We start from the raw sequence: 27,544 nt of genomic DNA on the forward strand, positions 1-27,544 counted from the left end.
AATATGTATAATTCTGTAAAGCAATAACGATGCATTACTACCAATTATCCCTTGCGCATATTTTGCTGCAGCTAGAATATTAACATAAAGATTACATTAAAACATTAATCAGCAGAATAATAAATGCAGTTTCATCTCAAACTCCTTGTGTTAATTTCATATCCTGGTATAACATAACACACATGTCCAGCCAACACAGCCAATGGAGGTGCAGAAACTTCTAGAATACGCGTGCATATCCATTTCCACAACTCTTGTTTTCCATTTTATAAACCAAATGTCTAGTATGTTTCAAGGAGCTTCAATGCTTATGTTAATATTCTTCCTAAGAAATTCCAGTTTTGCACACTGGCAATGAAAGTGTACATATAATGATCTTCAATGTATTTTACTGCAAGTGATATATATATGTGGCACAAATGCAGAATCTTGCAGGGAAATAAAAGAAAGGCAATGGAAGTAACCACTCTACATCAATTGTTCAAAGAACCGTGCCTTTTTAACTACAGAACTCTTTTTTTTTTCTTTCAAAATCGGGGTCATCACTAACATAAAATTACTTCATTCTTAGTTCCACTGCCTGTTAAATCAGAATTGAAAATTTCCGTATCCCTCTCTTGTTGACAACTCTGTGCTAACTTAAGTGCACTTGGGATGCAGTCCTTCTCAGGTGCCTATGCAAATAAGTATTTCCTCCATTTTGAGAAAAAGCTCCTCAGAACGGCTTCCTTCTTTGCTTTCGGAATAAAGTATTTATATAGCACCAGTTATAATTCCATGTAGTATTTCACACACAGGTTGTGTATCATAATCCAAAAAACTGCCACAATTAGGACAGAACAAGAACTGACCCACTAACAGCAGGGGCACATTTCCTACTGACTTTAGCGTAGGTTGGATTTATAGAGGATATATTATTTTTATTAGACAGAAACATGTGCACGTGCACACACTTGAAGGTAGGTGATGCATTGATTTCTTGAAATCTAACAGATTTAAAGTATATGAGATGTGATTTATACTGTAGGATACCGCAGTTACCTCTCCCCCAAGCAAATTGAAACTCTTGTCTCTGGACAGTCTGAAGCAAGACAAGGATTCTCTACTGGGAAAGGAGACAGTGCCTACATACCGCTGCCTTTCCCAGGGAGGCGGTGATCTGCAAGTCTGTTTTTAACTGACGGCAAGGATACCAGCAGTCTATTCTCATGTGTATGTTATTTAAGGCTGAATGACTAGAGTGCTTCTAAAACTCTGCAAGAAATGTGTTCATCCACAGAAAAATATCAACACGTTCGAACTCCCAGTGAGTTTCTAGGTTTATAATACAGTAAGGAGGAACTATTTAAAACTTATAACAGTGCTTTTGAGTTAACAGCTCAAACACAAATCTTCCCTCTCTGTTTGTAATCCAATGTCTGTGTGTTTATGGTTGTTTAATAACAAAGAAGCCAAATCAGAATGGTCATAAATGCTTGGAAGGTAATACTGTGCCCTTTTAGAAAGGGTATTCTCAGGCACACCCAAACAGCAGGGTTCATCCCTCTCTAATTGCTTACTCAGTGCCCTAAAAGCATCATCCAGCCCTAAAAAGTCTGGTGACCTGGTTTACTAGACATGTTAAAAAGTACAAGCTCTAGTTCCATTCCAGTGTCCTCTGTGCCCCACCCTTTCCAGTAGATATAGCTCATTATACACCTGAAATGCAGATAAAAGAGATTCTTTAAGACTGAACTTACTTATGAACACTATTATAATCAAGCTAAATTTATCAAGGTCGATATTTGGATTGGCGAAAGTATCACAGAATGTTGTGTAGATGATCATCAGGAGAACGCAGCTGCTGATAGCGCCGAATGGAGGCTTCTTCCTTTCAAGCCAGTCCTTGATGTATCTTCGGACAATCTGAAACACAGAAACCAACAGGTTGCCTCTTTTCAAAGATGCAGGGAGCCAAGTTGGGCATCACAAAGTGAATCTGACAGCAGAAAGACACAAAGAGAAGAGAGTAATTTGGATGACGGCCACAGTGGATTTCAAAGCTTCCCTGCCACACAACTCTTCTTCTGGGGAATTTAACATTTGTAGTGCAACTTCCACTGGGCGTCCATAATGAGAGTATATTTTCAAGTACATTCAAATCCATCCTTAATCATGCCAAATGTTCTTTGCTAGCTGTCACTGAGACATGCCCATTAAGCCTCCCCAAAGTTTATCTCCTCTGCTGATACTAATGGATGTATGTAATTATCACAGTCCCCTTTGCATCAACAGACAATTCCAAGTGCAACTTTGGGAATCTTAAAAATCTGACATCTTCAGGAATTTCATGATGGTAGATAATCGAAAGTGATCCATGGAACATTTTAATATTTAAATAGCTAGCGATGCACCAGAAGTTTTTAATTAAATTATAACTCAAGCTTGAAAAGCAAAAGTGCATGTGTTGTGGGAGTTTAAATAATTCAAAGTCTGAATATCCAGAGTTTTTGTAAATTCAAAGACAAATGCCATTTGCACGCTTTTAGAAGATCAGAATTAACACATGAAAATAAGGAAACCTACTGTACTTAGCGGAACTTTTGCACTTTCAGGAAATGGAACCTAAAGTTGTTTTTCAAATTTTTTTTTTCTTTTAGAAACAACTACAGATCTTAAAGTAACTTCAACTTTCGAATTATGCCAAATTATGACTAAGCCTCTGCAGATACGTGTCTGTTTTGGCCTTGCCTGGGGAGTCACTTTTATTTTTTCTCTTTACTTTATATGCTTTGAAATAAACTTTTTAAAGCTTTTATGATACAGCTGTGACTTGTGTTAATTTTTCAGCAATCACATTATCTTGCCTAGTTTCTCCTGAGACCTCACAATGTTCTCTGTTACCATGCTCTTTCAGAAATAATACCACAAGATCCTGAAGCACTTCTACCAGAGGCTCTAAAGGTGACTCGCTACCTTCCCATAGCAGTGCCATTAACAAACATCACCACTATCAGTTTAATAATACAGAACATTTTAGAGATATTCAAGATTAATATCAAAACATCATCACCAATGTTACCACAGGACCTTTTCACACACTAACTGCCAAAGCTGCTGGATTGATCTCACGGCTGTCACTTTGCCTCACTGCCTTCCCAGTTTGGTTGCAAACCTCTCAACGGGGAAGTCCTGGATGCAGGTACCGCAGGCACCACCACAGCCAACAGACATCAGCAACCACATGGTAGGGCACGAACCAAAAATCTGGCACACGGAATTCACGCAAAGCTAAGCAGGCTGAAGACCAGCAGTTACCTTCCAGCACTCATAAGCTTCCCGCTGATGAAAAATAACAGATTTACGGGAAACCACGTGAGGGAATGCTAAAAACCCCAGTGAAAACACTCAACTTTAAAATTTCACACTTGCCAGATGTTAAAGAGAGAACACAACTCAGAATATACAGTCAAACTTCTGGAAGGGCATTCAGTGAAGCCCCTTCAGCCACCTCCTTACATGCCACTGGGCACGAATAAACACCACGTTGATGAGAGAGGCAAGAAAGCTGTGGGATGACATTTAGTGTGCAGACATTGAATGGAAAAACCAAATTAATCTGATCTGAGCAGGCTTGGGACTCTGTAATTATCAGAAGCAAACAACGAAGTTCTTCACCTCTAAAGTGAGCATTTTCTAAGGAAGTTTAAAACCCCCAGATTCTCCCCTAAATTAAGGTCACATTGGGGAAAAAGAAAGGCCACTGAATATCAACTATTTATTTATGCTACTTCCACCAGACTTACACTGAAGGTAACATGATGTTGAAAAAGAAAAGTGATGGTTAATTATGCCACAGTACAACTTATAGTGGAGGTATTTATTACAAAAACTACAACCTTGTGTCTCTACAAGGTATAATTAATGAATAATAAAACACACGACAATAATAACTTTATACACATATTTAACATGGACCAATATACAAGAGAAAGGAAAAACATTTAAAAAAAGGAAACTGCAAGCAGTATTTCCTAAAAATTTTCAATTGGCTGATATCTTCTTTAAGTATTCACCTCTATCTAGTCTGGAATTATTCTGACTCAACAACCATAAATACCGGTATGGCTTCTCACTGCACACAGTATTTTTTTAAAATTACATAAGCAAACCCTGAAGAACTAAATTGTGGCTTCAGGAAATCATACAATCAACCCAGTGTCATGCTAAATTCATACTGTAAAAACAGACAAAATATATCTTCTAACACAGAATTCCATACAGTTTGATCAAGGTTGAAGAAGTTCTATAATTTCAGAGATTGATTCAGCCTATGACCAATGATTCAAGGTAACCTAAATTCCTGTACAACTTTAGAGGGGAGAAATATAACCCTACAGGTATCTGTGAAAGCTCAACTAGATTTTTCACAGGGAAGCTCATGTCAGCTGATTAATTTTGACTGAAAAACAATCCATTTGTTACTTATTCATGCCCTGCAGAGTTGTTTCAGGACAAGGATGCTTTGAAAGCCTTTTAATTCTTAACCAAATTCTATAACTTTTCAGGGTTAAAATAGGACTTAAAAATTGTTAAGATTTGTAGTGAAATAACAATAAATCTCACAAATACAATAAAGATAACACACGATAAAGAACACAGAGCCAGCCAGCGAATGTAGTTGTCCTGTGGTGTTGGCACTTTGACTGGAAGTCTAACAGAGGTTGAAAAGCCATGAGCAATGGAGATTGAAATTATTAAATAAAAGAATCTCATAGGTAATTCAGAGCCTGGACAGAGATACTAAGCATCGTTTGTCTGCAAACACAGCAAAAGCAAACACAATCATTTTTGCATTCTATGATCTGTACTAAGGATGCCAAACTCCAGGTACCTACTCAGGTGGCATTGGATAGTTAAAATTTGATAGTTAAAATGACAAAGTCCAGTATTTTGAAGTACATACCAGTACAAGTGTGGACATGGGAGGGACAAGTACCAGAGACACAAGCAGTTGAGAAAATGTCTGCATGGATACTTCTGTGAAAAGATGAACTTACAGCCTGGGGTAGAAATGTGAAAGACTGACATCCAAAACAGATGCATCAGACTGGCACACTGAAGGAAAAGAGCAAGAAGGGGAATACTCTTCAGATGAATAGTTTCTAGTGGAAGGGACTTCCTCACATTAAAAATACCATTAAAAACAGTATCTTGGAAGAGGAGTAAGGAAGCTGAAATGTCAGAAGAATAATCCTTATGTGAAACATAAAAGCATTTAAAATATTACTTTACATGGGGAAATGCTGCAGGATATTATCATGTTGCACAGAATGCACACACAATTTTTTAAAGGATAAATCTCAAGATACAAAAGCCTTACAACCTGCATTCCTGCTGAGACTCTTGCAGAATCACTTCTGCAAGGAGGGCTCTGGCATCTCTGGTCCTATTTTAGGGATCACATTAGGCACAATGAACTGTAAAGATTTTTGTGCAGATTTAAATGCCAGCCTCAAAGACCAGGGAATTCCTGATGGTTAACACGGAGGATACACATAAATGAAACGTGCATGGTGAATCTTTCCTTTAAACCATGGTTTAGTGGAGAGAAGAGAGGAAAAGAAGCAAAAATTTGTAGTAGGTGATATTTTATAAATGACCTGCATGATGAAAGATGCTGATAAACTCACAGAAAAGTTAGACAATACAAGAACATAAAAAGTGTCCATCAGGCAACTACCTCCTAGTGATGATGTCCTGGCAATATCCAAAGGTTTTTGGAAAGGCATCAGCTCAAATTTACTTCAAAATACAGTTCCAGGCTCAAACTTTCCTCTTGCCCGGGATCTTATTTTTAACAACAAAGGAATGTAATTACACATGAATTAACAGTAGTGTCCCCATTTCAATTTAGTTCTTCTACCAGATTGGTTACATCCACAGCATTTTACCTCCAGACTACTCTGTGTCCTGCCTTAACCTCCTTGTCTAAACACCAGCCTCCCAAAGCAAATGCGCCAACTCCTCATACACTTAATTCACTTAACACCCCCTGTATGAAGAAACATGATCTGCTATTCCAGGAAAGCAGGTAAATAATGCTCATCTGTTAAAAGATCATATAATGAAAATAGCAGCAGATATATTATAAAAAACCAATTCACTTATTGTTCCTTTGTCATAACAGTCATACCATATACCCAGAGAAATCTGTCAGTAAAATGCAGTTAGACTGTTTCCACCTGCCTAGTCAAATACTGGATATACAAGATTAAAAAATGCAATAAACAATGTAATTCATTAATGTACATTATTAATTGAACTAAATAGGGCAAGGAGCTCCCTCCCATCTCTATGTATATAGAATGCAGTAATTTGTGACATTGGTAATACCGCATATATTTTTAAAATTATTTAGATCTTAAATATAATCTTTTAAAAAATCCATTAAGCAAAAAACAAAACAAAACAGGAAATTGTTAAAAAGGCACTTTTTCTGTTTCTATTATATGCACCAGAGTATCTCCTGGTATTTACACCATTATGCAAAATAGAATTTTTCCTTATTCTATCAACTCTTTGGGACCGATTTAATCTTTAACAGAATTTACAATGGTTTTGCTGCACTTCTGCTCCTCTTGTTTATTATGTACTGGAAGGTACTTCAAAATACCTGGAGAAAACACTTGGGCTTTACTATTTCAAAAAAGAAACACAAGTCACTTTTCCTTGTGTTGAAACACACAAGGAAATAAACTGAAATTCTGCTGGATTATCACTATATCTAATGCAGCAGTTACATTGTTCACTTTGTCTTTTTAGGTAATATTCCTAACTCATTCTTATGTAATATTATTTCTATTTATAGCAACAGACCTTTGGAATGAACTCTGCAATGTAAAATTTTCTTTTGAAAAGCTTTGAGTCAGGCTAGATATTTGCAACAGTTCAGTAACTTCTCAATACCCCTTCTTACATAGTGATGGCAGACCAAGAAAGAAGACTGCATGGAATATTGAGAACTGCTTCAGTGAAGCCTGGAAGACATGAAAGGGGGAACAATGGGAAAAGGAAGTGAACCCTAAATGACAAGGACTGTGAAAATCAGTAGAAAGAATCAGATTCTGGAATGGAGATTATGTGTCTTGTAGAAGTGACGTAAATAAGATGCAAAATCCTCCACAGATTTCTATAACATAGCTACCCTTCATATATCCAAGGTCTGCACCACAATTCAAATGCACAGACCCCTTTCCAAAGCAGAACTCATATCACTTCAGCCAGATCCTGTCCGGATAATTTTTTAGAGACTATACCTGCATCAAGGCATGCATTACCACCTGCTCTAAGGTCCCACACTTTGTACTGGTTCACCCACCTTTCTATACTTTCTAGGACATCAACAAATGTCAAATCTGTCCTTACAGAGTGTGCAATCTAAGATGGCTTTTCTGAAGACAGGATGGAAAAAAACCCAACAACTCCAAACCATTTTTGCAAGCTGGTAAAACAAAATATCTTTTATACAATCATTGTGTTTTCTTTCCTTAGCTAACCAAAGTCCCGTAAAAGCTTACTCCATCAGTCAGTTTACTCCCAAGAGATAGCTCCTGACACATATATGCCTTCAAAGCAAGCTTTATAAAAACCACATGAGGCCATTTTGAAAATTAACTTTCACATTTTGGGGTAGTTTACAATTGTTGCTTTAAAGCATTACAAACAGGTGCAGCAGGGCAAAAATGTAAAGGGAGCCTGTAGCAGCGGTACAGGTTTTCTTCATATTTTGTATTTCTGTGGAGACTAGGCTCTGCTCCCTGTTCTAGTCAAGCGTCAGGAAGGAGCAAACCGTGGTCTGAACGCTGTTTATCTGCCATCTCAGTTTTCTGCAGCAAGCTTCCAGAAGCGCTGCGCTCCTCTCCCTGGGTACCACTCCTCCTCCCTACAGCTCCCGGAGAGTTTGAAGAGAAAGTAGGACTACTTCTATGTGGATTTAAGTTACAAGAACAAAAGGATTTGACACTGTTCCCTTTTTATACTAGTATCTTTAACTATTGTTTTCCCCACACACTATAAACAAACATGAGGTTTAGGTGAATAGTATCTTCTGCTCCCCAGCAACTGCCGCCTACCTTTCCTTCTCAACTTCGTATTCTTTAAAAATAAATACATTGCTAAGCTTTCTAGTCTCAGTTTCACTGACAACTTGTATTGCAACACAGCATCCTCTTACAATTGTGTTTATAAGCACACCTCCCAGAAGCTGATAGGGTTCCTCTGGAACATTTTGGGCAATGATGCAGAAGGCACTTAAAACCCTTTACTTGTAGGACCTCAAGACTTTTATGTGTTAGATTCAGCAAGGCTTCACTTTATAGATTTGGGAAGAGCTACTTAGAATCATAACATTAATTTTAGCTTTAGTTAAGGTCTGCTTAATGTGAAGTGCCCACTTTACACTGGCAGACAAATTACCAATGGGGCAACTAGAGAATGCATGAATGATAATGTACAGACAAGCTTTTTATTATTTATTCATAGAAAACAGTAGGTTTTGGTGTGCTGCTTTGAAAAATGTTCAAACTAGTAGAATATAATGAAAGCACAGTGAAAATTCTATTTCATTAACATTTAATCATAAATCGCTCTTTAATATAAAACATAAAATAAAAGTCTGTCATAAGCACTCAGGTGCAGAGAATCGAGAAAGTCTGCAAAAGGGGAAGAGAAATATTGCAGTGGTTTTCACTGTTCTTGTTATGTGTCACTTCAGAAGAATAAAAAAAAAATAAGCAAAGAAAAAACAATCTTCAGCCAAATCTCACAACTGGTCATGAAGAAACTGCTTAGACATTTCTTGAAACTATATTTTGCTAGCTAAAAGTATTACCAGCACCTATAGACACGGAAACAACTATTTTAGCAAAATCACAACAGCTCAGAAGCAGCAATCTTCACCAGAACGCTGCTACCCAGGAATAAAATAATCAGAACTTCAAGCTGACAGAGCAAATTCAAAAATCTTTTCCATGAAATATCTATTACCATATTTCTTGTATAACAAGTATTCTCAAGTTTTCCTTAGAAGTATACAAAAGTGGGAGCACAAATAACAAGCCCTTGCACACTACAGATCTTCAAGGCTTATGGAACATTAGATCTTTATCAAATACTATAGATTATGTCTCTCTTCAAGACCTCTTGTCAGAGATTTCTTATTCTTTATAAATACAAATGCAATATTATACTATCCATACTGATTTGAGTAACATTATATTGTCAATGAGCAAAACATATCTGTAGACAGAGCAGATGCAGGGCACTATGTTTTTTTAGGTTTAGACAACCTGCACATTTCTGACAAACAGAACAATTCTCGTTATTAAAGACCAGCAGTAACTGCTATCTGCAAACCTCAGTGCCTTTCTGATAACATCATATCTTGCCCCTCCTTTAACAGTTCTTTGTCTACCTAACAAACCGCAGCCACCACCTGAGCAGAGGCTGTACCTGCAGCCCCTTACACATTTCACTGTCAGCAGCTAGAAAAGCAGGTTTGACTCCTGTCAACGGCAGTCTTGCCACACACTGAGAAATTGTTTGAGAAACAGTAGAAAATAAGCAGCGATTACACTATTGCAACTTTTTTCTCCCAGCCATCATTAAAAATTCCGACAAGTCAGCCAAGCAACCAAAACGCTCTATAGGTTTTGCCACAAAGCAAACAAAACCCCTCAAACAAAACAAATCTAAAAGCACCTTCTCATCTGCTTTGCTTATATCCCAGGGGCTGCTCCAACAGCCAGTTCTGCAGCCTGCTCAGGAAACTAGCATTTAGGCAACACAGGTTTTCCCAGAGGCGAGATTTTTTTTAAAGGAAGAGAAACCCCTTGGAGAATGCTTCCTTTGAGCAGCCTCCTCTGTTTCACACTGATGTGGATCAAGTGTAAAGCTGGGCTGATCACAGCTGAGTTAGGATGGCTGAAAAAATGCAATCCTCCAAGCGGGCAGGTTCCAGGCTTTTTTATTTTTTTTTTTTTTTCTTCCCCAATCAAGCTCTTTGCTACCAGGTAACCTTACCAGGCAACCTTCCACTGAGTTTTCTGCTGAGCAGTATGGCCGTGCATGGCAAGGGATTGACACTGTGAGCGTGAAATGATAAATTGAAAGTAATTGCTGAAACAGTCATTCATGAATTGTGGACCATTATTATTCTAATGCATCTGGAATACTAGGGTGAGCGACTTGTGATGCACAAAGTAATATTACTTTGCTGAAGTGCATGTTGTGCAACAGTTCAGTAACGAGTGAGCAGTGGCCTACAAACTAAATACAAAAGTTCCCATTTAATTTGGAGCAGATCCATGCCACCTCCAGATGAAGGACTGTATCTCTTGGTGTCAGTCCTTTTTTTTGCTTTTTGTTTTCCCTTGATTACTGCACATTATTTTTGGATATCCACCTTCAAAAAAGGTTTAAATTTCTATCTGGGCAGGTTGGTTTGCCTTAGTTCTACCTAACCATTTTTGATCTGTAACTTCTCCGTAGCATTTCCTCTCTTCCGTATCCTCTGAATGTATATAATCAAGTGCAATAACTTTAGAAACAAAGACTTTATGCTTAGAGGAATGTGAGCTATTTCTGTTGATTATTCGTTTCCAGAAACTGCTTCGAACACTTTTAAGGAATCATCCTATTTCTTGTTGAAGCTATTTATAAAAACCGAACCCTTACATAAATTTGTCATTGAGTCACACAGACTTTAAGAGTCTCTATTTTCTTTCTTTCAGACTTCATCAGAACTCCTAAATCACATCTGTTCTCAGTTAAGTCTCAGCTCAATTCTGATTTTGAACTTAGGATAATTCAGAGCACTTATTTTGTGTGTTTACTGCTCAATTCATGCTACTTAGCCCTACCATTTGGTGCAGCCAAGAAAAAATCCCCAACTCCACCAGCTGGCTGACATAGCAATTTCTTGTAACATCTTTCCAAAATAACATATCATTTATATATAGATGAAAGTCCTCTTGAAATTTTGCAATCACTTTGTCCAGCAATCTACCATCATCTTCAGACTTCTGATATTGCAGTACAGATTGCTGATACTTCATCTATCACTAAAAGTTACTTTATTCCTAGATCTGCTGCTAGGCTATTTGTTTCCTAGAAATTTCACACTAAGGCTTCCAACTGATTGATAGCTTCCAGATTTTGGACTTTTCAGGACCAGAGGATTCAAGGGTTTTGCTTGTCCACTTTTGATAGAGACTTAATTAATTTAGACGAGATAAGAATGTCACACACAGCAACCCTTTGTGATCCTAATTAATAATGAGGTTCTTAGGTGTTTAACTCACAGCACATGAGCAATTCAATAGCCTTCAGTGGTTATGTCCATTCAATGGTTATGTCCATTTTCCACATGGTTTGGTTAAATCCAGGTTACAGAGGTACTGATGCTGGTGGCAACTCTCATGCTTATCATGCTCATCTTCCTATTAGACTTTAATGAAGTTTTTTGACCATATAAGTAACAAACTTCACTCAGAGTTTGATAAATTACAGTAAATGCTAGTTTTGAATTGTGCAATTATAGTTTGATACAGGACTGATTCACTGTTCTACGCAGCAGCAGCAATGACAGATATTCTTAACCTTGTCCAGGGTGCTCCTATCTCCGCTTTTGTTTGCCGACATTTTAACCATGCTTTCCACTTCAAAGTCAGCTTTAGGGTGACAAAATTCAGAAAGTTCCAGCTGAACCCAGAGTTAGACTAGATGCTAGAATCAGCAGCAGTTCTTGGGAATGAACTGTAAATCCCACTGATGTTCCCCCCTTAGTGCATTCTGAATGCCTGAGAACAACAAATACTTGCAAATATGTAAGGATTGGGCTTTGCGTGTTTTGGTTTGGTGTCCAAGAATAGCGGAGACTTCTGAGAACTTTTGTTCTTAAAATACCAATTTCCTACCATCGCATGGAAGAAAAATTAATTAATACTAATACATGTCAAAAACATACTACAGAGCCAAGTGTCACAGAAAATCTTATATTGCAATGAGAATCCTTACATTCAGTGAAAGACTTCAATCATATCGCATGAAAACTAAGGCCTTGTGTTTCAATTTGAACAACGAGCACAAAATGAAATATTGAACAGCTGCTCATTCCATGATTACCCTCTATCCAGTGTAACAGGAGTCATGCAGAAATAGTTTTCAATTGTTCAGTTAAAATCCTTATTATAAAGCATAAGCAAAATGGCTCCAGGAGCCTTACTTTTATTATTTCTTAAATTCTGACTGCTTAGCCCTTAATTTTTTTTTAACTTAGAGATTTTTTTATTCCTGTAATTAGAAGCAGATACTATGCAGGGAGAACTTCCTTCATCATCCAAGCAAAGGGCATGTGACAAAAGGTCCATATAGTATTCTCAAAGCTCATTTGTATGGGGCTGGAATTTCTCACAGTCTGGACTGCCATTTTCCCCACTTTACGTTCACAAACTCCCTTCTCGATATGCAGTAGCGTGTGTTTGTGGTAGTGAGGGACAGATGCTCAATCTCAACAAAGATCAATGTGGCCCCAGGGAGTACTGCAGCATCTTTTCTCTGATATTAGATTTCACTATCCTAAGGCTGTTCCTATGTGGCAGCTTACCAGTCTGTCTTTAAGATAGCTCTTTATCTTATTTTTTGAAATAAGAATGTATATTTAAAAGACATACCTGTCCAATAATAAGGGGGACTACAACAGTCATAAACAGCTGTGAGAATATAGATGTAAAAGGCACAGAGGAGGATGATCCAAGCTACAAAATAAAAATATACCATTAATATTGAATTTTCTTAGTATCTGCAAATGTCATACGTAGATTTCACACATTAATAAACATCTTATTTTATGCATAAAAACTTAGAAGTATGCACACACATGTTTAATTGTTAAGTCTCAATAAAGCATTTGATGTTGCACAATAACAAAACTAGATCTCTTGTTGATTAGTTTATAACCTAAGGAAATAGTTTCATCAATATTCATTTAACTAAAACCCTGCTACATGTATATGCAAAGTCAATCATACAAGCATTTATAGGATGATAGCCTAAAAGACAGGGACTTACCTTCCTAACTAAGCAGTCAACTCAACTAACCTTACCGTTTATACAAATATCAAGCAACAAAAATTGGTGAAGTTATTTCAATAAATAAATAATAAAATAGTGAAGACATTCACATCTATAATAAAACTATTCTTTCATTTAAGACAACTAAACAGTGACAGGCTTAGTTTTCAATTAGGTGATCTCTTAATTACAACTGTAAATGCTACAAGTATTAGTTTTCAAAGACATAGGTAGAAAAGGTGAATCAAACAGTGGGATCTTTCAACCTACTTCAGAATGCTCAGAAAAATAATCACTATTTTTACATTCTGATTTGGTTTGTTTTATGCTACGGCATTGAAAAGTTTCATTTAATGTAATTTAGCATATCTTAAACAGCAATACAAATTAATGCATTAAGAATATGGATAGTATTAAGAAATATAGAGACATATATATATTGCATTAAGAAATATTCAGTAAGAAGACAAATAGCTTTGTCAGAGTTTCTGCAGACAACCGTTTGCTTCATGATGAGGGTAAATGACATAACACTGAGGATTTCACAGATCTGTATTATTTTATATTTTGCACTTCACTTTAAAGATCCTCAAAACGATGACAGAATTCAGAATCTTTTCAGCTCCATTTAAACGACACCAATTTCCTAAAACATTCTCACACATGTCGTTCTCATGAATTACGCTCAGGCTGCATTATATTTTTGACACTTATCTTCCTTTCAAAACTACCTGCAGGCATGAGACAAGGTGATCATACAACCTCATCACTTCCTAAAACTCTGCCTAGAAAAATTAACATATGGCCAAAAAAATGGGTTTGGCATAAAACCAAATTCTTCAGAAATTCAAAGAACAGAAAGATCAGAAATTTCACATACAAAATTACTTATTCAGAAAAATACAACTGCAGCCTTTACCAACAGAAAATAATAGGATGAGAAAACACTGGTTACACCGCTTTTGCAGTGGTTTATGTGTATATGCACTGCTTTTTGTAAACACCATTTATATATGCACTGCTTCAGAAAATGGTGTACGTACCGGTGAGGCTGTCTGCATGCATGCTGAGCTTTGGTGCGTGCAGGTGGCATCAGAACTGTGAAACAGCACGAAATTGAATTAACTCCTGACACCAGGAATTCTGGGGACCTTGCGTGCTGCTTTGTCAGAACAGAGTTTGAGTGGGACCAAACCAAGTCTAGTCTTTTTTTAAATGTACTCCACCACTTGCTTTCACATGCCCCTTTCTGAGTACACTCTAAGTAGGGAGCCTTGGGCAGAACGTATGGGATATGGCTGTTTCCTATGCGTTACCTTAACTGGCAACATCAGTTAAGGCTCAGTTTAGTCATTTAATAAATCAGAGCACCTCATCCATTTTGTATACAACCCACACACCTTCAATTTTAACAATGTGGGCAAAGGAGACACTTGGAGGGGAGCTGAAGATGATGTCATCACTGCGACTTTTGGTCTGCAAGTAGGTGGCAAGAGAGGGAAAGATTCAGATCACCCCCATGAGTACCTGAATGTCAGGCAGTGCAGCTACTCCATTTCCAAGGGACACAGAGCCCTCTGCACGATTCCTTGCAGAAAGTGGAGCATCCAAACTCCATCACACCACTCACAGTCTCCTTGTTGCTTTAATTCTTATAAGGAGCTTCTTGAAATTTTAAAAGGTTTCGTTTTTCAAACTGTATTTGGACTTATTTTTTGCTATGTGCTGAGGAGTTAAAAGCATTACTTACTATGAATTCAGGGAAGCTTTTTCAAGTGAAAGTGAAGATTTTTAAACTTTAAAATCTGCCTGGGTCACAGAGGAATGAATGTACCCAGGCAATCTGCATGCCAGGACCCTCTGCATAGCTTCACGAAGCTATGACACTCTGGCAGTGGCTCTCGTGCATTTTTATAAAAGCATTGATTGGACTTCTCTCACTACTTTAAAGTTTTATGCTCGGTGGATGTATAATCAATTCCTAAGTCAGGAATGAAAAACTGTTCAACAATATAACACAACGCCGAAAAAAAGCAGCCAGTCAAACAGCAATAGTTCTGCCAGCTTTTTAAGCATCACTTCCAAATGTTGGGTCTTCAAGCTGTTGTTGATTATTAAGCACTTGGTAAACATACAGATATGCTTTGGTTTGAGTGGGTTCTTGGTTTGGGGTTTTTCTGTGTTTGTTTGTTGGTTTTGTGGAGGTTTGGGGGGAGGGGGTGGTGTTTGGTTTTGATTTTTTTGTCTGTGTTTTGTTGGTTTGGTTTAGATATTTTTTTTACACAATTAGAAATTGAATTATAAGTACTGTGTTGGAATGCTAGGACAGTTCACCTAGGACAAGTAAAATTATTTTATCCAAAGAAACAATCTTCTGTATCAGGTTATGGTTCTTCACCTTGTCAACTTCACACCTCCCATTCAGGCTCATCTCACTGCCATCTGGGACTACCAAAAGGCTACCACAGACATTTCAGGTAACCATCTCACCCTGACTACATTTTAAATGAAGCAGAAATCCACAGATCGCTCCAAAATGTTGAAATGGAAAAATAAATAAGTGATTTGTTAACCCTCCCCCTTTTGCCCAGAGGAAGTGGGCTCTTTACCTACATCTAGTTTGTAGGGAAAAAAACTCTCCTTGTAGACAAAGTCAAGTTTTTCTGCTTCTGACTCCTCTACTGCATGATCCTATGGTCACGCTATTTTTGATCCTATTTCAGTTGTGTAATTGAGACTCATATTCTTCTGTCAGTCTCCAGCACCTTCATTTCTTTCTATAGAATAGTGTGGAGCCAGGTTTCCTCTTAGGGCCTTAAGAGGCCCTGAGACTCCGTTGCCCCACACTTGGGCACAGAGGTTCGGAGCAGGTTGTTTGCTGGGCTCTGCCCCCGCTTCACACACTGCTGTGGTATTAGGCCTCCCCATCCCACCTATGGTACTGATATTTCTTCTTCAAACAGACTTCTGAACTTTGTTTCCCTTCCATATTTTATGACAGTAACTTCAGTGGACCTGTTTTTATCCAAATCTACCTGTGAGACAAGTCTATAAACTCTTCTATTATCTTAATCTCAAATTTATTCCCGGAGAAAGACAAGGAAGATGAAGGCTGAAGAGAAGGCAGGATCTTCTTAATCACACAGAAGAAAAAGACTTTTAAACTCAGTCTCTTGACATCAGACACAGCCAATGGATGCCTAACTCCACCAGGACTGCCTCAACATTTGCAGTTTGCAAACTCATCAGGCTCACAAATGTTAAGTGTCCCATGGACTCTCACACATTGCCTGGGCTCTAGACTTCCTTTAAACTTGGTTCTGTTCATCATTTTAAGAAAGAGAAGTGGGAATTGAGGAACACAGGAAAAAAACAGTTTGATGTAACATTGATCAAACTTTCTTACATATTTACAAATGCAAATATTGTGTGAATGAATAAATATGATTTTTCTCAGGTTCTAGTTGGATCAAGCCAAGTTCTGTGTTCCATTTGCTGTCATGAAACAAAATTAAAAACAAACAAACAAACCCCAACACCTAGATGACGTACACTGCAACAAAATTAGCATTATGCTAAGGTCATATTTCACTGCCCTCCTTGTTACAATAATCTCCATGACCATTTATTAATAAGACAGGCCTGTTTGAATAGACAAATCACAAAAAGACCCTGAAAATTCTTTCTTAGGGAAAGGCACTTTTCACTTAAATAAACCAACTGATTTCTGATGATCAACTCAGATAAGCAGGAACTGCACCTTCTGCAAGTGTTAGCTTGATATGGCTGTAATAAAAGGCAAATCTTTCCAAACAATTCTGTCACTGTATAGTACTTCAAACCTGACCTGCAGCATTCTTGCTAATTTAGCCCTAGACCTTTCTTCTCAAGAGACTGCTTGTTTTTAAAAACTCTTGACAAATTATTTAGTGGGTTTCTTTATGAGTTTGTGGTAGAAACATTGGCTTATCCTTAATTGACAGGATATTTTAACTGGCTATGGTAAAAAAAACAACAACAACAAAAAAAACCTAACAAACAAGAGAAACCTTCCTTGCATAAAACCAAGACAATCCTTTTTCCTGGTCTAGACTGCTTCCACAAGCCAGATGCTCCATTCTCATCTTTCTGTTCAACTGGGTAGGTATCACTGCTGGTGTGCCCATGTCCACAACTGCCACTGACTCAGGAGAAACACACCTCCTACCAGTCACATCAAATTATAATCCAGTGTTACATGTATTGCTGAGTCCACTTTGGAGGCAGTTGTCCTTTGGGGCCTTACTCTTCCAGTGTTCTCCTGCAATTAGCAAGTTGCCTCAGGATGTGTCTTCATGCTCTTCATATACCATCAGACAACTTGAGCCTTGCCACTTGTTGAGCACAGCTGAGGAAGCAAGGCAGGGGTGAAAACAAGGCACAACCAAGGCAGGGTGGATCACTGGCTGCTCTGTCATGGGAGAAGTTTAATGTGAGCTTTTCTTTTCCACCTTCAGGTCAGGCTACCCTGATAGCAATCTTTTTAAATTTTGTCTTCAATGCTGCATAATCTCTGCTTTCCTGCTTCTGGTTACTCTCATCCAGTCCACATTCAGCTGCCTTAAGGGCTGGTCTGGACAGCTGGACCAGCCCATGCACTAATCCCTTTATGTTCTGTTGTGGATGACAGCCCCATTACAGAAAGGAAATGGAAGATGATGCACTTTTAGAAAAGATCTAGATGGGATCCAGTTCAGTAATGAAGGACAACAAACAAGTGCAACCAGTTGAACAAAGCCCTCCATTGCTTTGGACTTCCCAGAACCTCTACCCCGCCCCAGACAATGCAGTAAGCTGCATTGTAGCAGAAGAGTACACACACCACCCACAGTAACCTGGGTACTTGGCAAAGGGAAATGCTTTGCAGTGAACATGCTGCTAAGGGCAGTAACTGTAGTGATGCTGAGTTCTAACAAGTAGGAAGCATCTGTGCAACTCCATGGGAACAGCCCTGTCAGGCACCTCCATGTTCTGCAGCACCCAGCTCCAGATTTCAGGTAAGAGGTTGAAAGACATGAAACAGTCCTTCCTACATAACTTTTCACAGTAATCCAAATAGAGCTGGCAGGTCACTAGGGTGTTCTTTCTACTTCACTGCTGGAAAGGCATTCACGTGCAGAGTGTTTAGAAATCTTGGTAAGTAAGAAGGAGAAGCTGTGTAAAAGATCCCAGAGATTGACCAAGAATGGTCAGTACTGAAATTGTCCACCTCCAATAGGCACTAGCAGCAGGAGAGGGAAGCAAATCACTGGGAATGGAGCTTCTATACTAAGAGAAGAAAGAGTTTTTGGCACTCAAAAGCCAATAGGTTTCTATTTCCTAGCACTAGCAGAATCAGAAGTATCAGAAAGAATGTATTAATATTTAAATTTTAAAATAAGGCTTTTAATTCTGCCTATCAAAACCTGCAAGCTGTCTCTTGCCTCAGAGAAAAAGGCTAAAGGTACGACAGAGATCATACTCAATGGTTTCTCAATTGTGTATTTTAACAAAGAAATCTTTCATTGTTACTCATAAAAATTAAAGGCAGATGTAAGTCTCTGGTTCTGCAAAAGGAAATGAATGTCCTGATCTTATGGTATATTTTGAAAATTCTTGCATTTTCTATATACTTCTATGGCTATGGGAACTGATTTGGCACAAATATAAAAAGAACGCTAGCTCTCTAGATATACCCTCCAGGTGTGCCTTTTTTTTTTTTTTCTTAAGAGGTTAAAAAACCCCACAAGGTTTCATTTACAATTTGTCAACTCACTCCCTACCCCCTGGCTTCAGCAAGGAGGCTGTATATTTTGCGGTTCCCTTATTAAAGTGATTGCAGATGCATAATCTCATTCTGGGCTCCCCTATGACACATTAAAATCCAAGCCAATCCAAACATACCTGTTGATTTTAAAGCCTTTTATAGAGCTGTAAAAATAACCATAGATATTCTCAATCTGAGATATACCAGAGCTACTCTTCCATTTTACCATGGAACAATGATCTTGAGGGCTAATGAAAATAAAAGAGATGAAGTGTACAACCCAAAGGCACCTAAATGGGAGTTGGATGGTTGAAGCTCCCTTGAGGAGCTGAGATTTAAGGATTAGCATCCAAAAATTCTGCTGCAAACAAAGGGGTGACTAACCCTAAAGAAACAGATTAATAAACACATGACAATTAAGAATCACGAATACTATGTATCCTTGAAAAGGCAGCTGAGAAAAAAAAAAAAATATCAATAAAGGTAAGGGATACTTGTAGACACTATACGAGGCCCGGATAAGCCCTCGTGAAGAACACTGTGTAACTCGGCATGATTCTTATTACCTGGGCTGGAGAAGAAGATAAACTGGAACAGGCGCACAAAACACCTCAGAATGAAGAATGTGTTTTATGAGCAAAGATTAGAAATGCATGGTCTGTTTAGCCAAGCTGACTGAAGTCTGGGAAAGGGGATAAGATTGTACACAACATGTATGATAGTATTGGCAACAAAGACAAATGGGTAAAACACCTGTCACAAACACTTACTGAAAATGAGAAGTTCTCTGCTTAACAGAGACACACATTTCGGTATTGCAAGGGTGGGGGGTGAGCAAAAATCTTTACTTGTAAAGTTGGAGCATGTTCAGTTTTGAGGTGAATTGCACAGCACGGAAAACAAGAGGGCTGGGTGAGCTGGGACAGGATCCTCCTGGTATCCTGCTTCAGTGTATGGCTGGCTTCTGCTGTGTAGAAGAAGGACGTGTACCTAAACGGCTCCCCTAGCATTGCATAGATGAAAATTTCAAGATTAAAACCAATTAGAAAAAAGAATCACAGAATCACAGAATCGACTGGGTTGGAAAAGACCTCAGAGATCATCGAGTCCAACCCTTGGTCCAACTCTAGTCCGTTTATTAGATCATGGCACTAAGTGCCATGTCCAATCTCAGTTTAAAAACCTCCAGGGACGGCGAGTCCACCACCTCCCTGGGCAGGCCATTCCAATGCCTGACCACTCTCTCTGTAAAGAATTTCTTTCTAATATCCAGCCTAAATTTCCCCTGGCAGAGTTTAAGCCCATGCCCCCTTGTCCTATTGCTAACTGCCTGGGAGAAGAGACCAATCCCCACCTGGCTATAACTTCCCTTCAGGTAGTTATAGAGAGTGATGAGGTCACCTCTAAGCCTCCTCTTCTCTAGACTAAACAACCCCAGCTCCCTCAGCCTCTCCCCATAGGTCTTATGCTCAAGTCCCTTCACCAGTCTTGTTGCTCTTCTCTGGACTCGCTCCAGCACTTCAATGTCTTTCCTGAACTGAGGGGCCCAGAACTGAACACAAAACTCCAGGTGTGGCCTCACCAATGCAGAGTACAGGGGAAGGATCACTTCCCTTGTCCTGCTGACCACGCTATTTTTGATACAGGACAGGATACCATTGGCCTTCTTGGCCACCTGGGCACACTGATGGCTCATGTTGAGCTTCCTGTCAATTAGTACCCCCAGGTCCCTTTCTGTCTGACTGCTCTCCAGCCACTCTGCGCCCAGCCTGGAGCGCTGCAGGGGGTTGTTGTGACCAAAGTGCAGCACCCGGCACTTGGCCTTATTGAACTTCATCCCATTGGAATCAGCCCATTCTTCCAGTCTGTCCAGATCCCTCTGCAGAGCCCTCCTGCCTTCCAGCAGGTCGACACTCCCTCCCAACTTGGTGTCATCAGCAAATTTGCTGATGATGGTCTCAATCCCTTCATCTAAATCGTCAATAAAGATGTTAAATAGGACTGGACCCAACACCGACCCCTGGGGAACACCACTGGTGACTGGCCGCCAGCTAGATGCAGCCCCATTCACCAGCACTCTCTGGGCCCGGCCCTCCAGCCAGTTCTTAACCCAGCGTAGAGTACACTTGTCCAAGCCATGGGCTACCAGCTTTTGCAGGAGTATATTATGGGAGACAGTGTCAAAGGCCTTGCTGAAGTCCAGATAGACCACATCCACAGCTTTCCCCTCATCCACCAGGTGAGTTACCTGATCATAAAAGGAGATCAGGTTGGTCAGACAGGACCTACCTCTCCTAAACCCATGCTGGCTGGGTCTGATCCCTTGTCCATCCTGAAGGTGCTGTGTGATTCCATTCAGGATGATCTGCTCCATAACCCTGCCAGGCACTGAGGTCAGGCTGACAGGCCTGTAGTTGCCAGGGTCAGCTTTGCAGCCCTTTTTGTGGACTGGGGTAACATTGGCCAATTTCCAATCATATGGGACCTCCCCAGTGAGCCAGGACTGTTGGAAGATGATGGAGAGAGGCTTGGCAAGTTCTTCTGCTAGCTCCCTCATCACCCTAGGATGGATCCCATCTGGTCCCATTGACTTGTGAGGATCCAGATGGCTCAGTAAATCACCAACTATTTCCTCCTGGAATACAAGGGCCCTATTTGGGTTCCTATCTCTGTCAACGACCTCCAGACATGAGTTGTCCTGAGGGCCACCTGTCTTACTGGTAAAAACTGATGCAAAGTAGGTATTAAGTACCTCAGCTTTCTCCTCATCTTTGTTAACTATATTTCCCTCAGAGTCCAACAGAGAATGGAGATTTTCCTTGCCCCTCGTTTTGTTGTTAACATATTTGAAGAAGGACTTTTTATTATCCCTGACAGAATTGGCCAAATTGACTTCAAATTGCACTTTCGTTTCCCTGATTTTTTTTCTGCATGATCTAGCTATTTCCATAAATTCTTCATAAGTAGCCAGCCCTTTTTTCCACAGTCAGTAAAGTCTCTTTTTATTTCTGATTTCATTCAGAATCTCCCTGTTTAGCCAAGCCGGTTGTCTTCCCCGACGGCTAGCCTTTCGGCACACTGGTATAGCCTGTTCCTGCGCACTCAAAACCTCCTGCTTGAAGCATGTCCAACCCTCCTGGGCCCCCTTGTTTTTAAGCATTGTTTCCCAGGGTATGCTCTGAACTAGACTTCTGAATAGGCAAAAATCTGCCCTCTGGAAGTCCAGCGTAGAGGTTTTGTTAATGGTTTTCCTTGCATCTCTGAGTATTGAGAATTCTATTATTTCATGGTCACTATGCCCCAGGCGGCCTCCAACCACTACATCTCCCACCAGCCCTTCTCTGTTTGTAAACAGTAGGTCTAGCGGGGTCTTGCCTCTGGTAGGCTCATTTACCAGCTGATGAAGGAAATTGTCCTCTATACACTCTAGGAACTTCCTAGACTGCCTCTTCTGTGCAGTATTGAGCTCCCAGCAGATATCCGGCAGGTTAAAGTCCCCCACAAGAACAAGGGCCTTCGATTTTGAGACATCTGCCAGCTGCTTGTAGAATAATTCATCTCCTTCATCATCCTGGTTGGGCGGTCTATAACAGACACCCACGAGGATGTCAGCCTTGCTGGACTTCCCTCTGATTCTGGTCCACAGGCACTCAACCTTGTCACTGCTGACCTCAAGTTTAACAGAGTCAAGTGACTCTCTAGCATACAAAGCCACCCCTCCACCTCTCCTACCCTGCCTATCTTTTCTGAAGAGCTTGTAGCCACACATAGCAGCACTCCAGTCATGAGAGTCATCCCACCATGTTTCTGTGATGGCAATCATGTCATAACTTTCCTGCTGCACGATGGCTTCCAGCTCCTCTTGTTTGTTGCCCATACTGCGTGCATTAGTGTACATGCACTTCAAGTGGGCTGCTGGTTTCACTCTTAATTCGGGCTTTCCATCTTTCACCTCATCTTTGGAGAGCCCAGTTTCGATCCCTTCCCCCTTCAAACCTAGTTCAAACCTAGAAAGAAAGTCCTCCACAGAAAAGTTACGTTTTTTAGAATCTTTTACCTAGACAAATTTACAATATTTTGAGTGTGAAGGAGGAACCCTGTTATTCTCTGGTGGTTGTATGCAATTTATGTAACAAAGCCATAAAAGGTGAATTGGAAAAAAGGAAGAAAATTATTAAACAAATTTTTAATGGCAGTAATTAAAAAGCTCTTGCTAATTGTAGTTGATTTAGATCAGATCAGAGAATTTTGTCTTCCCAATGATTACAGAGAAAGGAAACGGTGAGGTAAATAACCAGGTAGAAATAATGATGCACTCTACATCTTTCACATGAATGAGTTGAGCTGTTAACACTGTGCTGCTTCCCCACCCCCCGTCCAGCACTGTAATCAGCCTTTTGTCACATACTAGTGAAATCCATTAGCTGCAACTTCCCCATCAACTTCCAAGCCTTTCCAGCTCCTCAAATATTTGCATATTTAACGATTCGTTTGACTGGTATCAACTCTCATTTACCAAGTGCTTGAGAGGAAAACCAAGACATAGTGTGCAGGGTTAAAAAAAAAAGAAAAAAAAAAAAAGTAATGACAGCTCCTTCTAATAAAAAGATTTAACTGAAAAACAGGATTTGAGAAGACTTAGCAAAAATTTGAGTTGAGAAGTATCAACAACTTTTAAAACAATGTTTTAATGTAAGGATTGTGGATATAGAGGAAAGCTTCAGTATTTCAATCAGCTTCTCGTTTCATTAACAGCCTTACTCACCAGTAATTTTATTTCAGTTTTCTCTGTGATAATTGCACAGAATTTCTTTTACTTGTCTACTCCTGAATTTTTTCAGCACTCCTACTTTCTAGTACTTATGGCATCACCACTACAGTGCCACCATAAAAATATCTACTATAAAATTCAGAAAATTGAGAGAGTACCAGAAAAGAAAACATCACTGAATAAATCAAGAAAAGATGCAAGCTGATAGAGCCTTGGAAAGATTCCATTTTGACACAAATGCCACTGTAATTTTCTTTGGTAAAACAGCAAACATGGGAGCAATGCGTGACAGTTACACGGAGTTTTTTGCCAAGTGTATTTTTTTAAAATGCACATGAATTTTGTATTGGTTTTTTAACATTCCATGTTAACTGGTTTGCAGGCATGCTTGCGAAGAATGTGAAGTACATAAAAACATAAACCACTTATCTCTAACATTTTCTTTGATGGCTTTCAATAAAGATACATAGATTTACACACCTTGACTTTTGTTACTTTGATAGCTAACTGGCTGTGCTTCCAACAACTAAAGAGACTATTTCTGTCAGGCAACAAGCTGCGAGGGTAACCCCAAGAAGGTGGGAGAGCTGGGATACTGTGCCATAAAAACCACTGCATCACATTTGGTTCCAACAAGCATGCAGATGACTGGCTTCTTGTATTTTGATAACAAATACAATCAACAAAATTATAAGCTTGTGTGGCTTGGTAAAATTACCAGTCCACATGCTCAATAGACTTTAAGGACAGAGAGGGCAACTCCGTCCCAGTGAGGCTGGGAAGGAACAGAACCATGTTCACCCAAGAAAGATTACTCTGCATCCCCTGCCATGGTAGAGGCATGGATGCATATAGATACATATACAATATCTATGCCCACTCTGCTTCCAGGGCAATTCAAGAGACGTGACCTCACTGAGGCGTCAGGTTGGCCTCCAGTTTGCGCAATACAAAGGCGTATGAAATCCCTCAATGAAAATCAACCTGCATGGATATACATTCCTGTTCGTCATTACTAAGGTTACAATCTAGGGACATCTAAGCATGATGATACAGCTACAACTCTTACAGACTGCAGCACTCCTGAAGTTCTGTCTTTCAAACAAGATGTCATAAAAAGGTGCTGACATCTCCACATTATTAAAGAGACCACAGCACTACTGTCTTCAGCATATGATGACATCTTTTGTTTAATTATCTTTTAGTAACATAAGTGTGCCTGAATATAGTTTACTTATTAATTCAAATCATAAACTGTTATTACAAATCATAAAATGTTATTGCAATTTACCAAAGGAAACAACTAAACTGAATACCGAGAACAAGTCACATGATAAGTAAAAATGGACAGTACTGTTTTCATACCCAAGTGACCAGCTTTCTCAGGCATCACTTATCTTATTCATTGCCATTACTTATTGACAGCAATACAGTTATTTCCAAAAGCAAAATTTTGTCTACGCTGTAATCTCTAGCTGGCGTGGGGTTTGGGTTTTTGTTTTTTTGTTTTTTTCCCCAAGTGTCTTTGAGAAAATAAAAGTTATTTCTATTCTTTAAACTTTTTCATGATCAATCTGTTACTGCTGCTTTCGGCTAAGTATATGACCTGACAAGAGGAAGACAGACAGCAGCCTTCTCTGAATGCTCTGGTACACAACCTCCTAATTATCATTAATGAAACACTACAGAATGTTGCAAAGAAATGTGAACAGTATAACCCCGTGTTAATTTGAAACTGATATATTTTGCAGCACTTTGTTTCAATGCTCCCACTCACCACGTCTAAGAATTCTAATCAATTATATATAGTTTATGAGACATTGCCCATATATAATATCATTGCTGGGAATACAATGTATTAACTTTTAATAATAAGCGTTAACGTGATGATGATGATATTGCAGATTAATGCACCTGGAAGACAAGATTCAATAGGTTTTTATAAGGTAAAATGTTGATCAGGGGTATCCATGGTGAAGATGGCTATTCTTTAAAGTCTAGCCAGGCATCCTCACAAGGATACAGTCTGGTAATCACATGCACAGTTCTTAAAGGTGCATTAAAACAATTAGAACCTCTTAGAACTCTTTTTTGGGGTAAGTTTTACACAAAAAGTTTCACACAGAAAGTTTCATAGTAGGAATAGAGTTTTCAGAAATGTAACTGACAATCTTATGTTCAACACCATTCACTTGAAATGATAAATTATTTGCATTAAATGCATTATTTATTATAAGCTTCAACATGTCTTTAGCAATGTTGTTTAGGCAATTTTTATTTACATTACTAGGCAATGATGAACAGAAGAGGCTGTTCAGAACATTATATTCACTGGTGCACACAGGGCAAAATTTAAATCATAAATGCTATCACAGGTTAGCCTATATAACAAACTAATGGACAACAATTTACTTCTGGCAGCACTAAGGGTATTATATGCACTGTATACAGGGAGACTAATAAACAGGACCACTAATACAATACAGCATTCATACTATCATAGTATGGCTCTGTGGAAGAGCTAATGCTCATGAGTACCAAATTCAGGAATTAAAATTCACTGAAGGTCCCTGAATGATATTCAGAAGCCCAGCGCAAATACTGTTGAGGTAAATGAGAGTTTTATCTTGCAACTTGAAAATTCCACCCTTTATTAACCAAGCACTAAGGCTAAGCTAATGAATAGTCCAGAAAAGATAACTAGGAAATTACTAGTTAGTGTTTCTCACTCCACAGTGACTACATGGTACAGGAACAGTGCAGCAGGGAATGGACAGTTAGTTTGCTATTCTAAATACCTGCCACTGGATAAACTGACCCTTCAGAGAAGGTAGACCTCACCTTGGCAAGGTGCACTGCTGGGCTGACCAGAATGGCTGCTCTTCATGCATCAAGTCCTCAGCAACGTCCTCAAGAAGTTTTAAATATTTATATATCCCAAGAGGAGTCCTCAAATTTTGGGCTTTGTGACAAAAAATGCAGCTTTTGTAACTACCCCATTCCCAAGCTAGTTTATCACTCTGATGAAAAAATAATTCATGTGTGTATTTTCCTCAAGAAGAACAGCTCTGAGTCATGTTACAAACCACAGAACAATTAATGTGCATTTTACACAGTTCTCATACAAGTGCCTCCAGGGCTGGTAGGAAGAACATACACTTTGCCTTCCTGTTGTTGCACATATAAAGTTTTACCACCTCTTTTGAGAAGTAACAGTGAAAACTGCCATTTATGAGACATCTTGTTATCTGTCCGTAAAGTCACCGAAGTAAACATCTTTATCTTGCTTGAAAATGTATGCAGAACATTCTTTAATATTTCCATTTCTACGGAAAGTAACCCCTTCAGCTACACAGAGCACCAAAACTCAGTGAGGAATAGCAGGGTGGAAGTTGCCAGTGAGCAAAAGGAAAAACAGCTGAAGTTTCAGCCAGTGGAAGAAACATGTTGCATGCAGGAGGGAACATGACAGGAAAACAGAGAAGCAGAATCAACGTATTCAGTGCAAGAATAACAAAAGACCCATTTTTCTTAGAACAGTTGTCTTTTTCAATTTACAGTAAGCCTGTGATCCCAGGTATATCAAGAAAGCTTTGCTGGTGTGCATTGATATATAGGATAAGGTCAAAGCAGCTCTTGTGTAAACGTAGGTTAGCTGCATCAGATGAATTACAATTTTCTACAGTAAAATAAAAATACCATAAAATAAAAATCTTCCCACACAGTTTTACTTCAGCAGTAGCTGATAATGTTACAGCCATTCTCACAATACTATTTATGCCAGTTTAGTTTACACTGCTATATTAGTATACTGTACATATATTGCTTAAGCATCCCTATTATAAACAGGGCACCACTTGCATACCACTTACAAA

General features: G+C 39.0%; 1 protein-coding gene across 2 annotated transcripts in view; it reads right to left on the bottom strand.

Moving 5' to 3' along the window:
- Nucleotides 1-27,544, bottom strand: part of SLC10A7 (solute carrier family 10 member 7) — a 152,267-nt gene that overhangs the window by 25,987 nt on the left and 98,736 nt on the right. For both annotated transcript variants that reach the window (XM_082050938.1, XM_082050937.1), the window contains 2 exons: nt 12,714-12,797; nt 1,740-1,905 (listed from right to left, as the gene is read on the bottom strand). In XM_082050938.1, the coding sequence (XP_081907064.1) occupies nt 1,740-1,905; nt 12,714-12,797 (250 nt within the window). The remainder of the gene's footprint in view (nt 1-1,739; nt 1,906-12,713; nt 12,798-27,544) is intronic.

Source organism: Streptopelia decaocto (assembly GCF_964273445.1).
Source record: "Streptopelia decaocto genome assembly, chromosome: 4".
Taxonomy (NCBI): Eukaryota; Metazoa; Chordata; class Aves; order Columbiformes; family Columbidae; genus Streptopelia; species Streptopelia decaocto.